The sequence below is a fragment of the Protopterus annectens genome, chromosome 3.part0 (assembly GCF_019279795.1).
Source record: "Protopterus annectens isolate FY-2018-M chromosome 3.part0, PAN1.0, whole genome shotgun sequence".
In the NCBI taxonomy this organism is placed as follows: Eukaryota; Metazoa; Chordata; order Ceratodontiformes; family Protopteridae; genus Protopterus; species Protopterus annectens.
The window spans coordinates 1,932,468,465-1,932,484,965 of NC_056731.1; the positions used below are offsets into that span (position 1 = coordinate 1,932,468,465).

The 16,501-nt window shown below is 45.5% G+C and overlaps 1 protein-coding gene across 1 annotated transcript in view; it reads left to right on the forward strand.

Moving 5' to 3' along the window:
- Positions 1–16,501, forward strand: part of PTPN23 (protein tyrosine phosphatase non-receptor type 23) — a 1,983,393-nt gene that overhangs the window by 1,167,371 nt on the left and 799,521 nt on the right. Inside the window, exon 14 of the mRNA XM_044066015.1 lies at positions 1,837–1,902. Within this exon, the coding sequence (XP_043921950.1) occupies positions 1,837–1,902 (66 nt within the window). The remainder of the gene's footprint in view (positions 1–1,836; positions 1,903–16,501) is intronic.

Genomic DNA, 16,501 nt, shown 5'->3' on the forward strand with positions numbered 1-16,501 from the left:
TTGTTTTTGTTGGGGAATAGGGTTCTAATTCCTTTCAGACACCTTTTTACTGAAGATGTACTCAGGATTTTGCAGGAGGCCAGAAAATCCAACACTAGAAAATCATATATTTCCAAATGGAAAAGATTTTCTTTATGGTGTCAGTCTAAGGATCAAAATCCATTAACTGTGAATATTCCAGTGATTTTATCCTACTTGTGTGAGTTGCACAGTGCTGGCTTGGCTTATTCATCAGTCAAAGCCCACTTCAGCCATATCTGCCCATATCTCCTCCTCTCGCCTCCAGGTTCGAGGTGAAATAGTTCCTTAAAGGTGTCCTCCACATTACACCTCTCAAGAAACCCATCCCTTCTTCCTGGGACCTCAATTTTGTACTAGAGAAATTGACTCTGCCTCACTTTTGAACCATCAGCTTCTGCTTCCCTCAGGGAAGGGAAACGGCCCTGCCGGTTGCATTGACTTCGGCTAGAAGTGTGTTAGAACTCCAAGCCCTGATGGCGGTCCCCCCTTTCTAGTCTTCCATAAGGGACAGGGTATCTCTGAGGACTAACCCATCCTTTATACCAAAAGTGATTAATGAACTCTGTCTCAACTAATCCATCCAGCTCTCCACCTTCTGCCCCACACCACAAAACCGCAGTGAGAGGATCCTGCATTCCTTGGACATTCAGAGACAACTGAGGTTCTATCTGGACAAGATTAAACCCTTCAGGAAATCTAACCAACTCTTCATTACTTTCCATCCCAAGGCGCTGCTTCCAAGCAGACCATATCGTCCTGGATCTTCAAAACCATCTCCTTTTGTTACACTAACCATGAAGGACTCTCTCGTCCCCTGTAAAGGCCCACTCTACCAGAGCCATGACGTCTTCCAATACTTTCTTCAAGAGTTTGGATAATAGTGCCATTCTTGATGCAGCCACCTGGTCTACCATAAATACCTTCACCAAACATTACAAAATGGATTCTATCTCCAGATCCAGAACTGGTTTTGCCAGACCCATTCTCCATGGATTCATTGAAAGCTCCTCTACTTCTGCCTCCTCCTTTCCCTCTTGAGCTTTGGCACTATCCCTCAAGTGAAGAATACTGCAGCAAGTGAGTAGAAGGATATAGTAAATTTGTGTAAGATCTTATCATAACCATAGATGTCCTCTTCAGTGCTGCAGTATTCTATCCCTCCCGCCTTCCCCATTGGACTCGTGTCTTTCCTGGATGCACACACCACTTAATCCCTAGCCAGGCTTTCTTCTTGGGGCATTCATTTCTGAAGATGGTACATGCGTATGTCCATTTTATGGCCTATGTATGACTCAGCCTACGCCAGATGTACCACATACTGTACAGTGGTGAAAGTACTTTATATACTGGCTGATGGTGCACCATCTGGCGAGGATATCCCTCAAGTTAAGAATACAGATGACATCTATGGTTATGGTAAGATTTGGCACAACTTTACTTTAAGAACTTTTGTATTTTTAAGTGCCATGAGCTAGTATGACATGCAGACATTTTCCTGGTAGATGTTGGGTTTCTCATTGTGGTGACTAGCATTGTTGCGCTTGCAGGGTTAAAGGATGTTTCTACATTGATGTGTGGTTTATACAGTCTTGTCTTTGCTGGATTCTAAACAAACCTCTATTATTCCTTGACTGAATCCATAAAGTCAACCTGCTTGTCTTACCAGTTAATCTTCTATGAAGCTGGATAGACACATGGCTTCAGTACAAATTATACTTTGCTCTTTTTGTATATATTGCCAGTAACGTCTGATTATTCCAGTTTATATTTTCTGTAAATACTTAGTAAATGCTTATGATTTTTTTTTTCTTCTAGTGAAGAAAAGGCCAAGCTGCTAAGGGATGCGATGTCAAAGATTGATGGCAAGAATGAGATCCTTGAGTAGGTGGCTTCTTCCAAAGACTTGTATTTGTGTATCTGTCTATCTATTTATATGTGTGTGTGTGTGTATGTATATATATATATATATATATATATATATATATATATTTATATTTATATATATATATATATATATATATATATATATATATATATATATATATATATATATATGCATGCATTTGTTTGTGCTTGTATTGTACTGGGGGGGCTGCCATATTAACTGTTGCACTGTGTCTATCATGTAACTAAAATTTGTGGGTAACCAGATGTTCGTCGTCTTTCACTGTTGCAGTCATCACACTTGGGTTATCTGCTATCAGGTAGCCCTCAGTTGGCCTGAATACCAGAGTCTTAGAATTTCTGCATCAGATGCTGTCACCACTTCCATGACGTCAGGTCATCAGGGGTATAAAACAGGCAGCTGACGCCATTACATCAGTCTTTCTTGCCGAGAAGGAGCCAGAAGCAGTTCGCAAGTGCCGGTCAGTCGCTACCTGAAATTTCCGTTTTTCGAGTTTCAAACCTGAAGCCTTCTAAAGCTAAGTACCCCGTTGGGGATCCTTTTTTCGTGCTCTAACCAATGTCAGAAAAAGTTAACAATTGTCTTGCCTGTGGAAAGCAAATACCTCACAGTGATTTTCATTCTTACTGCGTCACCTGTTTAGGCCCTGATCCCGACGTCCCTCACTGTCAGTTTTGTGCCCTTTTTAACATCCAAACCATTCGTTGTCGGGCTATCGTTGCTAAATTCTTTTGCTCTCGTTCTCCGTGTTCCGAAATGGCTTCGATAAGCCATCCTACTACCAAGCTTCCAAAAATACGTAAAGATAAAAGACAGACCGCATAGGTCCAAAACTGCCGACAATGCTTCCATTAAGCTAGTTGCCAGTCAGCCGGTACTCAGTGAGGTGCCTTTGCAGCCCCTGATGAATTCTACCTTTTCGTAGGCCTCTGCTGAGACCCATTCAGAGTCCGGTATGCCGCGAGATGCTGATGTCTCTACCTTGGATGGGTCCGGAGCCACTGTGCAGGCACCGGCTTCTGAGGGTGTATTCTGACCTACCGATGTTCGAATTAAACCGACATCTTTGTTTTTAGCTAAAACTACCGAGTTTCTCAGGCCCAGAGTACACTCTACACCTAGAAAACCAATGACCAAAGCGCATGCTCAAGCTCCCATGCCACAAAAACAAATACTTAGAATGGCTGAAGACCTTATTACCCTAATTAGGGGAAGCCAACCTTCCCCTGCTAAGCGACAAAGAATTGAGTTTCATTCTGATTCTGCAGACCAGGAGTCCGATGACTCTGACCCTTCTGATTATCAGGACATGCCCTTATCAACCTATGAGGATTCTAATGCAGAGGAATCCATTCCCTCTGCCTCCCCTCCAGAGGTTTCTTTTGGTGAAACCTTGCATACTTTGAAAGCATTTCCGCTGGGAATGCCAGGTCTACCCTCAGTCCAAAAAGAGACCCAGAGAATTTTTAGAGTTGCCTCAGCACAGGCCTCTAGCTATACCCCTTGTCCTGGATGATGTCTTCATGGAATCCAGTCTTACTCCAGACACTTTACCCCCGGCCCCTAGAAAACCTGACAGGTATTACAGAGTACCTGATTCTCACAAATTTCTCTTTAAGAATCCTACTGCAGATCCAGAGACCATTTCCCAGGGACCTAAAGGGATTAAGGCTATTACAGCCAAAAATGCTACCCGTTCAGACAGGGATTCCAGAGCTTTAGACAGATTGGGTAAGAAGGTATATTACCTCTGCAACTCTTGCCATCAGGGCATTGAATTGTCAGTTTCACATGTTGAAATACCAATAACATGTTGTGGAACTAATTAAACAAAAAATGGTATTACTCCCAGATTGTGCAGGAAATAAAGATTTACAATAGTTAATGCATTCTGCAAACCAAGTTAGTAAGCATACTTTGCAGTGTGGCTTTAATGCCCTAGAAGCATCTTGCAGGGCTGCAATCACTTGGTCTGTACTGAGAAGGCATGCTTGCCTGAAGGAACAAACATTGCCAGATCATGTCAAATGAAAATTACTAGATGCTCCTGTAAATAAGGACTATTTGTTGACACCAAAGCAGAAGAAGTTCTTAAAAAGATGGAAGAAAAAGCTAAATTTGTACAAATTGTTAAAGAACTCTTACAAGTGCAGCCACCTAGATTCAGTAGATATTGGCCTTCTAAAAATTGGTCCTTTACTTGCCCCTTCCAGGCCTTCTCACTCCAAAACAAGGGGAAACAGGCCACCCAGACTACAGTCACCGGGTATGCAGAGATCTAAACAATGGAGTTCTTCCACCTAAAAACAGGGAGTGGTAAGCCACCCCCTTATGGAAAAAGTTCACAATAACATTTCAATTATCCTTCCCAGCCCTACCCAATTACTTGTGTCCCTAGGAGGAAAACTTGCCCTTCATGCAAAAAAATGGATGTCCGTATCTTAGGACCGATGGGTCCTCAACATTGTATCCCAGGGGTACAGATTCTATTTCCATTCACTGCCAACCCCAAGCAGGTTTCCAGTCCTTCATCCAAACCAGTGGGCAGAGGATCAAAAGCAAGTAGTTTCCCTGCTCAATGTCAGAGCTGTTCAGCGTGTTCAGTAGAACAAAGGGAGTAGGGTTTCTACTCAAGACTTTTCCTGGTGCCCAGAAAAGAGGGCTCTTGGCACCCAATCCTGGATCTATCAATTCTCAACACCTTTCTGGTGGTCCCAAAATTCAAAATGCTTACCCTGCAACAGCTTCTCCCTATGCTAGCCAAGGATGCCTGGTTAGTCACCCTAGACTTAAAAGAAGCTTATCTGCACATCCCCATAAGGGAGTCTTGCAGGAAATATTTACGCATCAGGGCAGGCTCTGTGCACTATCCGTTCTCTGCACTTCCCTTTGGTTTATCAACTGTGCCCAGAGTATTCACAAAGTGCCTGGCTCCAGCCATTGCATACTGCAGACGAAGAAATATCCAAATTTTCCCATACGTGGACGATTGCCTGATTCAGGCAGACTGTCAGGAATTGCTACTTCAGCACCTGGTATTTGTAAACAGCCTCCTCACTTCATTAGGGTACACCATCAACGAAAAGAAATCTTAACTGGTGCCCAGTCAAAAAATTGTATTCCTGGGAGCAAGCTTGAACACAACTTCCCAGATGGCATTTCTCACCCCTGAAAAACAGGTCTATTTGGCCAACTATATACTGCAAGCCCTAGGGTTCATGGCCTCATGTATTCTGCTAATTCCATATGCAAGACTACATATGAGGAAACTTCAATGGTACTTAAAAAAGTCTTTGGTGCCAGCATTCTCAGGACCTGGAAACAGTCATTCCAATCATACCTTGATTAAGGACAGAGTTCCTTTGGTGGGCAGAAGCATGCAACCACAACAAGGGACTGCCTTTCACTCAACCCCTTGCCACCCAAACCCTGACAACAGATGCATCAGACTATGCATGGGGGGCTCACATGGCAGGCAAATGCATTCAGGGCAAGTGGAGCCCAGGCCAAATTCTCCTGCACATCAATCAAAAAGAGATGCTAGCTGTACAGAATGCTCTGACAGCCTTCAAATACCTAATCTTTCCAGGATAGCTGCTGACAAAAAAATAACACAACAGTTATGTGGTACATAAACAAGCAAGGGAGAACCCATTCTTACCCACTCTGTAGGTTAATCATGGAACACAGCCTTGAGCAACCAAGTGCATCTACAAGCTCAATTCCTGCCAGGCAAACAAAATTCACTGGCAGACTACTTAAGCAGAAATCTCCTAGACCCACACAAGTGGAAATTGCAGCCCAACACCTTCAACCTTCTAATCCAGAGGTGGGGGACACCGGAGGTGGTCCTCTTTGTCTCCCCCGAAAACCACCAGTTGAGCAAAATTTGCACCAGGAACCCTCACAGCAGGGCTTGGAAGGTGGATGCCCTATCCTTCCAGTGGGAAAACCTCTCAATTTATGCCTTTCCCCCTCTGCCCCACCACTCGAAACTACTACTCAAGATCAAATAGGACAGGCCAAGGGCAATTCTTATTGCCCCAGACTGGCCACTCCAGCACTGGTACCCACTCTTATGCAGTCTGACAACAGTGCCACCCTGGCAGCTTCATCAGACCCCTACCCTGCTGTCTCAGCAGGAGGGACAGATTTTGCATCCACAGTTACAAACCCTAAACCTTGCAACCTGGCTTATTCCCTGAATATGCCACCAGCATCCCTCAACAAACAGGTGCTGGACATCATTCTTGAAGCCAGAAGGCCTAGTAGTAGGAAATCATATGCTGAAAAGTGGAAAAGATTTTGTTCTTTGAATCAGTCTCAAGGAAAGGACACAGCACTGCCCTCCTTACCTCAAATCCTGGATTACCTAGCAGAGCTATTCCACAGAGGCCTATCCTTCTCCTCCATTAGTATTCATGCATCTGCCATCTCAGCTCATTATAATACTGAGCCACCTCTATTTTCTCACCCTCTCATCAACCAGTTCCTGAGAGGGGCTAACAACTTAAGGCCACCTAGGAGAACACTCACCCCTGCCTGGGACCTTAACTTTGTACTGGAAAAGGTTACACTTCCCCCTTTTGAACCTGCTGCTTCAACAGAGTTAAAATTCCTCTCTTGGAAAACAGCATTTTAGCCATAACTTCAGCAAGAAGAGTGTCTTGAGTTACAGGCACTAATGGCTGTGGAACCCTTCATTATTTTCCATGCTTACAGGGTTTCCCTCAGGACTAACCCGTCCTTTATGCCTAAGGTGGTGTCCAGTGTGGCTCTAAACCAATCCATACATTTGCCAACCTTCTTCCCTAATCCTCAGAATAAAGGGGGAAATGATCCTGCACTCTTTGGATGTGCATAGACAGCTCCGGTTCTACCTTGACAGTACTAAACCTTTCAGAAAATCTGACCAGCTGCTAGTCAGCTTTGCTTCGGGGACAGTGAGGGCAAGGCCATTTCAAAGCAAACCATTTCCAAATGGATAGCACACTGCATCCATTTCTGCTACAAGCACCATGGAAAACCTACCCCACAGGGGATCAGACCACATTCCACTAGGGCTACTTCCACCTCTACAGCATTTCTCAGGGGAGTCCCTACCAGGGGCATTCTGGAAGCTGCAACCTGGAGTTCTGTGCACACCTTCACCAAGCATTACCACTTACCTATTTTTTCTAAATCCAGAGCTGGATTTACTACAGCAGCCTTACAAGGCCTGCTAGCCAGCCGTAACACTTTTTGACTGCCTCCACCCTTCCTCAGCTGTGGGAATCAACCCAAGTGTGATGACTGCAACAGTGAAACGTGATGAACATAGTACAGTTGTGTACACTTACAATAAATGTAGATGGTTGAGTGTATTCACTGTTGCAGTCCTGGTTTCCCTCCCTCCAGTCCCCTGGTTTTCTCTATCATTTCTACCTCTCCTCTCTATGGCCATTTTTAATGGCAGTAGTATTTACTTTTTACTGGTGGTGTTCCCCAACATATAATAGCTTCCTATTTGAGGGGCTCCTGACATTTGGGGCAAGAAAAACTTATGTAATGGTATTGGCTGCCTGTTTTATACCCCTGACGACCTGATGTCATGGAAGAGGCAACAGTATCCGACGCAGAAATCCTAAGACTCTGGTATTTAGGCCGACTGAGGGCTACCTGCAGGCAGATAACCCAAGTGTGATGACTGCAACAATGAATACCCTCAAACATCTGCATTTATGGTAAGTGTACACAACTGTACTTTCTTTACAGAACATTACTGCTTAAAGAGGGTTAAGTAAAAGTTTGCATAGAAATGTCAGGTCACCACTGGTATTATCCGTATGCAGTGTATTCTTTCATGTTCATCCAGTAAGTAGTGTAGCCAGATGGTGAATTCTTTAGTGGCAGAGTTCAAGTGCAAATCTCCAGGACTCAGTTTTGCAGATAGTGTCACACCTGATATGCACACCTAGTGTTATGGCTCTCTTGTAATCTCTTCCTTTGTAGCAGTGAGTATGCAGTACCTCTCTTCATGCCTGTGTCCAGTCATGTATGGCTGTATAAACAGGTTTGCCTTTTTATATTTCTTGCCTTTCTCCTAATGAGGTGTCATTGTTTCACGTCACGCATGTGTCCCAGAGATCATTTTTTAATTAGTAGGACAACAGCTATGAACAAACAAACACAGGAGCAATGTAAGGGAAGGAAGTGATAGTGCCCAAGCATATTCCTGTGACTAGTGTAGTACAGTCATCTTGCAGTTGTGCGGCTCAGACACCAGCAAAGGCAGCATAGTAACACAAATGAGAGGAGAGCAGCCCATGTACAGTACATGGTTCAGCCCATTTGTACCTATGTTTTCTGGCAAGTTCTCCATCAGCCAACTTTTTTTAGACTGTGGATATTTTTTCACTAGTGCATGTGGCAGAAGTATCACTTGTGGCCCTCTCTTTAGTCAGTGATCACAGCTTGACCCTTCTTGCATAAGGGGCAGCTGTTGACTTAGCAGGACATAGGACCAACATCAAGCAGATACCCCTTAGCATACATGTAGGCCTTTCTGTTAGTCTCTCCAGCATTCTGTATCGATCCCCATCATACTGTTTTATGATGGGATTGCTATTCATTTAGATAACAGTATGGAATGATATGCTGAAGGATGAGGCAGTAGTAGCAATCTCCAGAAAAGCCGCCTTCATCAGCTTTTAAACCTCCATGGTCAGCTTTTAAATACCATTGATCCAGCTGCTGCAGCTTTGACCTGTCCCCTGTTTTATTAATGCCAAAGTCAGATGTTGAATCCAAGAAGACAAACTTCATATAAAAAGAGTTTGCTGTTAAATGAAGGTGATTTTTCAGATCATGGTAATTGCCAGCCTTTCAGCTTAACATGCTGATTTGACATTGTTGTCTTCATTTGATCTTCAACCTGTGGGTATAGGCACTGACATCGGTGCCGAGCTGGTCATATTTAAGCTATGATGCCGAAACTGAGCTCCTCCCCTAACCATAATGCCCCTCACTACTACAGATATCATTTGCCACCATTCCAGCTATGTCTGAGCTCCATCTTTGTTGTGAGTTTTTGGCTATTTGTGAGAATCTTTGTACTCCAGTACTGTCTTAAAAACTTTCCTATTAGTTTCTGAACTTTTCCCTACCCTTCACGTTCTTTGTAGATAGCAATTTTCATTGCTTTAAGTCTCTTCTGTTCAGTTCCCTTTTCTTTCTTTCTGTCATGGCTGATAAATCGGACAGGTCAGAAAAAGGTGCTGGTTTTAAAAAATGTACTGGGTGTGGGCATAAACTCCTTTCCTCGGATGGTCACACATTGTATGTAGTATGTTTAGGTGTCCCTCACTTAGACTCTGGATGCTCTGTGCAGGGTTTTCTTCCCGTACCCGCGTGGACAGACAACAAGCTGATTCTTAAGGGTTTGTTACCCAGTTCTTCTGGTACAGGTGCAGGGACTCAACCTCCTGTTAAATTGCCCGAGACTAAAAGCAATGATGTTGATAAGAAAGCTGAGAGAGAGAAAAAACTAAAAGTGACCACAGGCCCCTGGAGAAGTGGAGAATTGCAGAGTCTTCCCCTGCTGCTGGTGACCTTCTCCCAAGATTAGACCTAGGTTATTCTCCCCTCAGCCTAGGTTCTCTCCCAAGACCCGGATTCAGCCTCACCCAGGCACCCCTCCCAGCCTGCATCTGTGGCTTCCTCTGCCAGATCGTCCCATAGCTTATCCGAGAGAGAAGTGGACCGCCTGAAACAGTTCCTGCAGGTTCAGATCCAACTGGGGGTCCTTCCTGCCCTTCTCCACTGGGAGCGGGGAGTCCTTCCCTTTCTGTGTCTTTTTCCTGAGCCCCAGGGCTTCAGGACCTTCGGATGTTGGAGTTGCCAGTGTCGACGTTTTTGGTTTCTTCTCCACCGACCATGGCTTTGAGTTCGGCCCCTTTCTCTTCAGTGCTGGAGGGCTCTCAGAGTCGTAGTCTGCTCAGCGCCAGTTCCGAGGGTTTGGCTTCAGAGTCAAGGTTTTCGGTGCCTTCCGTTCCCCTTTGAGCTTCGGCACTGAGCAGCTCGGTACCGACTCCCCATCGGCACAGATGGGTTCTGGGGTTTTGGCTCCACTGGTGTCCAACACCTCAGTGCAGGTGCTTGTGGAGCCGATCTCCCATTCTCAGTCAGCGTTCGACGTGGTGAAGAGAGAGTCCTCTCGACTTCAGTGTCGAGATCCTTGGTGTCTCCCCTGCAGATCCTCTTCAGCTCCAGCTGGACTTTGGACCCAACGTCTCCAGTCATCCACTTCAACAACAGCCTGTCCCGACCCTCGAGACTTCTCTCCCAGGTTTCCCGTTCCTCCCTGGAATCTCCCCCCAATGAAGTCCACAGAAGCACCTGTGCAAGAGGAGGCACATTGACTCCATCCATGAGTCTGTCACCAAAGACACTGAGTTGGAAGAAGGTGACTGCTTCCGTCCAGTGATGTCTCCATTGGAGAGTTCATGGAAATTCTATGTCAGAAGAGCAGATGGTCGGCCCCAAAGCCCAGTCTGGACTAGTCAGTGTTCCTGGAGGCATTCAGCGCAGGCCCATCTACTTCCTGGGTGAGCCCCTGCAGACCTCTTAGTAGACCTTGTCACCCTCAGGGCATGGAATGAACTGGACACAGTGGAACCAGTCCGAAAATGCCCTGACAAGGTCCTTAGCCCCCCACCGGACAGGGCTTTTTGGCAGAAGAGCATCCCTGTTGATGCCTTGGTGGTTGCAGCTGCCACAAAAAGGAGCTGGCCCAGGAAACCTCCTCTGTCCATCCATCTGAAAGGAAGTCCAGAGCAATAGACAGACTAGGGAAACGTGTTTATACATCATCAACCTTCTCTCTGAGGGCGCTGAATTACATGGCGCACGTCACTAGACTGCAGAGATCACTCATGTAGGAGGTTTCTGCGTCTGTCCCAGAGTCCATGTCAGTAGAGGAGAAGATATTCTCCTCCAGAATGGCCACTCTTAAACCCATTTCTAACACTTCTATGAGGCTTCTCTTACATGCCACGGAAGGCACATCTAGAGCAGCTGGTTCAGGCATTGCTACTAGGTGTCACGCCTGGATGCGGCTTTGAGACTTCTCTGAGCCCTTCAAGGCATCCTTCACAAACACCCCCTTCAATGGGTCTTCCCTGTTTGGTCCATCTGTGAATGATACTTTAGCCCAGTACAAGAGGGAAAGTAAGACCCTGTCTGCCATCGGAAAACTCTTCAGCGTTCCTACTCCAGGTATCAAAGAGGCAGTAAGAAGTTGTGATTCCAGAAGTCCAGGGCCTTCCATCAAGAAGCACTGGCAAAGTCTTCCCCTAGAGGCATATCGGGGAATTATTCTTTCAGACACCACCCTAGGAGCAGGAGAACTTTGAGGGAACAAGTGTCTCAGGACTCCCAGCCGGATAGGCCCTTCCAACAGCCCTGAAATGTTGCCTTGGCTGTCCTACCCAGGCGGCAGTTGGGGGTCACTTTTCTCTGCACTCATCAGCCTGGAAGCCATCACGTCAGGTCAATGGGTGCTAGCAGTAATTTCCAGGGGTTATATAATAACTTTTTTTTACCCCGCCAAAAGCCCGAAAGAGTCTCACGGATGATGTTCATCATGTTTCACTGTTGCAGTCATTACTCTTGGGTTATCCTGCTGGCAGACTACCCGTAGTCGGCCTGAGTTCCAAAGTCAGGGTCCAGCGTCGGTTGCTGTCGCCTCTTCCCTGATGTCAGTGTGCCAGGAGTATAAAAGATGCAGCCGACGCCATTTTCTTCAGTCTTTCTTGCCACGCGGTGCCTGAAGCAAAAGCAGTTTGCAAGTGCCGGTCGGCCGACTGCTGAGATTTCAAAGCTGAATTTCAGAACCAAAGTCTTCATTAAAGCTAAGTACCCCGTTGGGGAAACTTTTTTCTTTCTCCAGACCGATGTCAGAAAAAGTTAACAATTGCATTTCTTGTGGGAAGCAAATACCTCATAAGGATTTTCACTCTTAACTGTATTCCTTGCCTAGGCCCTGATCACAATGCTGCTAGCTGTCTGTTTTGCACTAGATTCAACCAACACACTATCAAGCTTCGGTTCAATTTTGCATTTCATTACTTTGGCCGAAGATTTAATTATATAATGCCGTCGGAACAGCCGACAACCGGAGTTTACAAAAAACACAAGGAAAGGCATCCGAAGTCCAAAACCGACGAAGCCTCTTCTAGGCCAGTCGCCGGTTCTCAGTGAGGCTCTTTCGCAGCCCCTGGCGCCCGCTACCTCAGAGCCACAGGCCGCTTCCGACTCCCACGTGGAGCTGACTGGGCCTCTGGAAACTCAAGGTATTGGACACTCGGAAATCAATCCCTCAGATGGGTCCGGAGCCACTGAGCAGGCATCGGCTTCTGAGGGTGTCTTCAGACCTACACAACTATATATTAAGCCATTCTCAGCTTCAAAGACAAAGACTAAAGCAGCTCTAAAGACAAAGAAACAAATACAGCGTTCTCCTTCTCAGACTTTCATGCCTAAAAAACAGATGCTCAAAATGGCCGAAGACCTAATTACTTTGATCAGGGGCTCCCATCCCCCTCCTGATAAAAGGCCTAGGCAAGAGAGAGAGTGTGACTCTTCTTCCTCTGATTCCTCTTCTGAACAGGATTTTTCCATGCTTCCCTATGCATACTATGAGGGAGCATTTCCACTGGGAGAGCCAAGATTATTCTGAGTCTAAGAAAAGGCTCAGAGACTTCCTGCTTCTACCTCAGCATTAGACCCCTTGCCATTCCTCATGTTTTAGACATCGTAGATGATGTATTTTCAGAGCCCGGACTATCCCCTGACTCTTTACTCCCTGCTCCTGCTAAGCCAGACAGATACTACAGGGTCCCAGATTCTCATAAATTCCTATATAAAAACCCCACTGCTGACCCAGAAACTATATCTCAGGGTCCCAAGGGGGTTAAGGCTGCTACTGCGAAAAACCCTGTTCCCTCTGATAGGGATTCTAGGGCTCTAGACAGATGGGGGGAAAAGTATACACTTCTGCCACCCTGGCTGTAAGGGCTTTAAATTGTCAATTTCATATGCTTAAATATCAGCAATATTTACTGTCACTTCTTAAACAGAAAATGTTGACAAATACTGAAGGTTCTGAGGACAAGGAATTGCAGGATTTATTGCATGCAACTGAATAAGTGGGAAAGCATACTTTGCAATGTGGTTATGATTCACTGGAGGCCTCTTGCAGGGCCGCTGTTACAGGTTCTGTTTGGTTAAAGGAATAAAAGCTGCCTGATCATGTTAAAGCAAAATTATTAGATGCACAATTGCAGCATGATACTTTGGTACTAAAGCAGAAGAGGTGTTGAAAAAAATGGAGAATAAAGCAAAATCCATGCAGACAGTCAAGGATTTCTTATAGGTACAGCCACCCAGGTTTAGCAGGAACTGGCCTTCTAAAAATTGGTTCTTTCCAGTCTCAGACAGACCGCAAAGAGGCAGATACAGGCGTCCTAGAGGCAGATCTCAGCCCCAAGGCTCATACAGGCCTAAACAATGGGGTGCTCCTACCTCCAAAAGTGGAGAAGACAAATCACAACCTTACAGGAAACGGTCCCAGTGACTTTCCTCTTCCAGCTCCAAGCATTTTCCTTTTGACAGCCCCCTTAGGGGGAAAACTGGCACTTTTTTCATCAAATTGGCAAATGGTTACCCAAGACAAATGGGTTCTCAACATAGTGTCCCAAGGCTACAGGTTCCATTTCCACACCCTGCCAAGGTCAAAGGGCATGCCAGACCTTCCACACAATCAATGGGCAGAGGCACAAAAACAAATTACAGCCCTCATGAACATGACGGCCATTCAGCAAGTACCACAACAACAGCAGAGGCAAGGATTTTACTCCAGACTTTTTCTAGTGCCCAGGAAGGACAAAACCTGGAGACCAATTCTGGACCTATCTATACTAAATACATTTCTGGAAGTTCCAAAATTCAAGATGTTGACTCTTCAGCAGCTACTGCCCATGCTGGGAAAAAGGGCTTGGCTAGTAACTTTGGACCTAAAAGAGGCATACCTGCATGTCCCAATCAGACAGTCTTGCAGAAGATACCTCAGATTCATAGCTGGCTCAATGCATTACCAATTCTCTGCACTGCCCTTTGGCTTATCTACTTCGCCCAGGGTCTTTACAAAATGCCTGGCACCAGTAATTGCGTTTTGCAGACAAAAAGGAATTCAAATTTATCCCTACTTGGACGACTGCCTAATTCAAGCAGAGAACAAAGACACTCTTCTAAAGCATCTGGCGTTTGTAAAAAGATTACTAATTGGCCTAGGGTATACAGTAAACTAAAATAAATCAAAGCTAGTGCCCTCTCAAGAGATAATATTCCTGGGCGCAAGCTTAAATACAACTGCCCAGATGGCTTATCTCACACCAGACAAGCAAAAACAACTGACTACTTACTTCAAGAAATTGGCAACAAAAACCCACTTATCTGCAAGGAAAATCCTGCAGGCCTTTGGTTTCATGGCATCCTGCATTCTATTAATTCCATATGCCAGACTGCATATGAGGAAACTACAATGGTATCTGAAAAGTGTTTGGACTCAGCATTGCCACAGCCTGGAGACAGTAATTGCACTCATTCCCTGCCTACAACAGGAGTTTCGATGGTTGGCAGAAGCCTGTCACTACAACAAGGGTCTACCATTCAGATTACCCACAGCCAGACAGACACTGACAATGGATGCATCAGATTATGCCTGGGGGGCACATATGGCAGGAAAATGTATTCAGGGCACATGGCCTGCAAATCAGATGCATCTTCACATTAATCAAAAAGAGATGCTAGCTGTTCAAAATGCCCTGACAGCTTTCAAGGACCTGCTTCATCCAGGACAATTGCTAATAAAGACAAGACAACACTATGGTCATGTGGTACATAAACAAGCAGGGAGGTACTCATTCCTACCCCCTCTGCAGACAATCAGTGACCTTATGGGACACGGCATTGGCCTTTCAACTTCACCTGCAAGCTCAATTCCTGCCAGGAAAAACAAATACTCTGGCAGACGAACTAAGCAGAAACCTCATGGATCCCCACGAATGGAAACTGGATCCACAAGTCTTCAGGATGATAACAAGGAAATGGGGATGCCCAGACATAGATCTATTTGCCTCCCCTCACAACTGTCAATTGTAGAGATTTTGCCAAGAACTTACCACAAGCAGGCATGGAAAATGGATGCCCTGTCATTCAGCTGGAAAAATCTAACAGTATATGCTTTCCCCCCACTACCTCTCCTTCCCAGAGTTCTCCTAAAGGTCAGACAAGAAAAGCCAAAAATGATTCTGATTGCACCAGACTGGCCACGCCAGCACTGGTACCCAATTCTGAAGAGCTTGTCTCAAGGCCCAGTATGGATATTGCCTCAGACTTCTCACTTGCTGACCCAACAAAACAATCAGATCCTGCACAACCAACTCAGGACCTTAAATCTGGCAGCATGGCGGATAAGGTAGCCATAATGAACACCCCCCTTTCAAAAGCAGTTATGGATGTTATCTTGGAGGCCAGGAGGCCCAGTACCAGAAAGTCTTATGCAGAAAAATGGAAGAGATTCTGTGCTTGGAACCAGGAACAAGGCACTAACACGTCTGTACCAAACATTCCTCAGATTTTACAATACCTGACTGAGATGCTGAACAAAGGCCTTTCTTTCTCATCAGTTAAGATCCATGCCTCTATCATTTCTGCACATTACAATATGGAACCACCTATCTTTTCTCACCCTTTAATAAGGCAGTACCTCAGAGGGGCCAAAAACATTAGGCCTCCAAGGAGAGCACCCAATTCCGCTCTGGGACCTCAATTTCGTGTTGGAAAAACTCACACTGCCTCCTTTCGAGCCAGCATCCACAGCGGATATAAAATTCTTATCCTGGAAAACAGCTCTGCTCTTAGCCATTACTTCTGCAAGACGAGTCTCGGAGTTGCAAGCTCTCATGGCTGTGGAACCTTTCATCATTTTTCATCCAGACAGGGTTTCTCTGAGGACAAACCCTGCATTTATGCCTAAGGTGGTGTCCAGTGTGGCCATCAATCAAACCATTCACTTGCCTACCTTTTATCCAAACCCACAGAACAAGGGGGAGAAAATTCTGCATTATTTGGATATACACAGGCAGTTACACTTCTACTTGGACAGAACTAAAGCTTTCAGAAAGACTGAGCAACTTCTAGTGTCATATGCTGCAGGATCACAAGGAAAGGCTATCTCAAAACAGACTATTTCTAAATGGATAGGCCATTGCATCCGTTTCTGCTATTCTCAACATGGCAAATCAGTGCCTAAGGGCATTAGGCCTCATTCCACTAGAGCAGCAGCCTTTCTCAGGGGAGTACCAACCAAAGAAATCTTAGAGGCTGCAACTTGGAGTTCAGTGCACACCTTTACAAAGAACTACCACTTACCTCTCTACTCTAAGTCCAGAGCAGGCTTTGCTACTGCAGTTCTGCAGGGTCTCATAGCCTCTCCTAATCCTATTTAGCCCAGCCACCCTTCCTCAGCTTTGG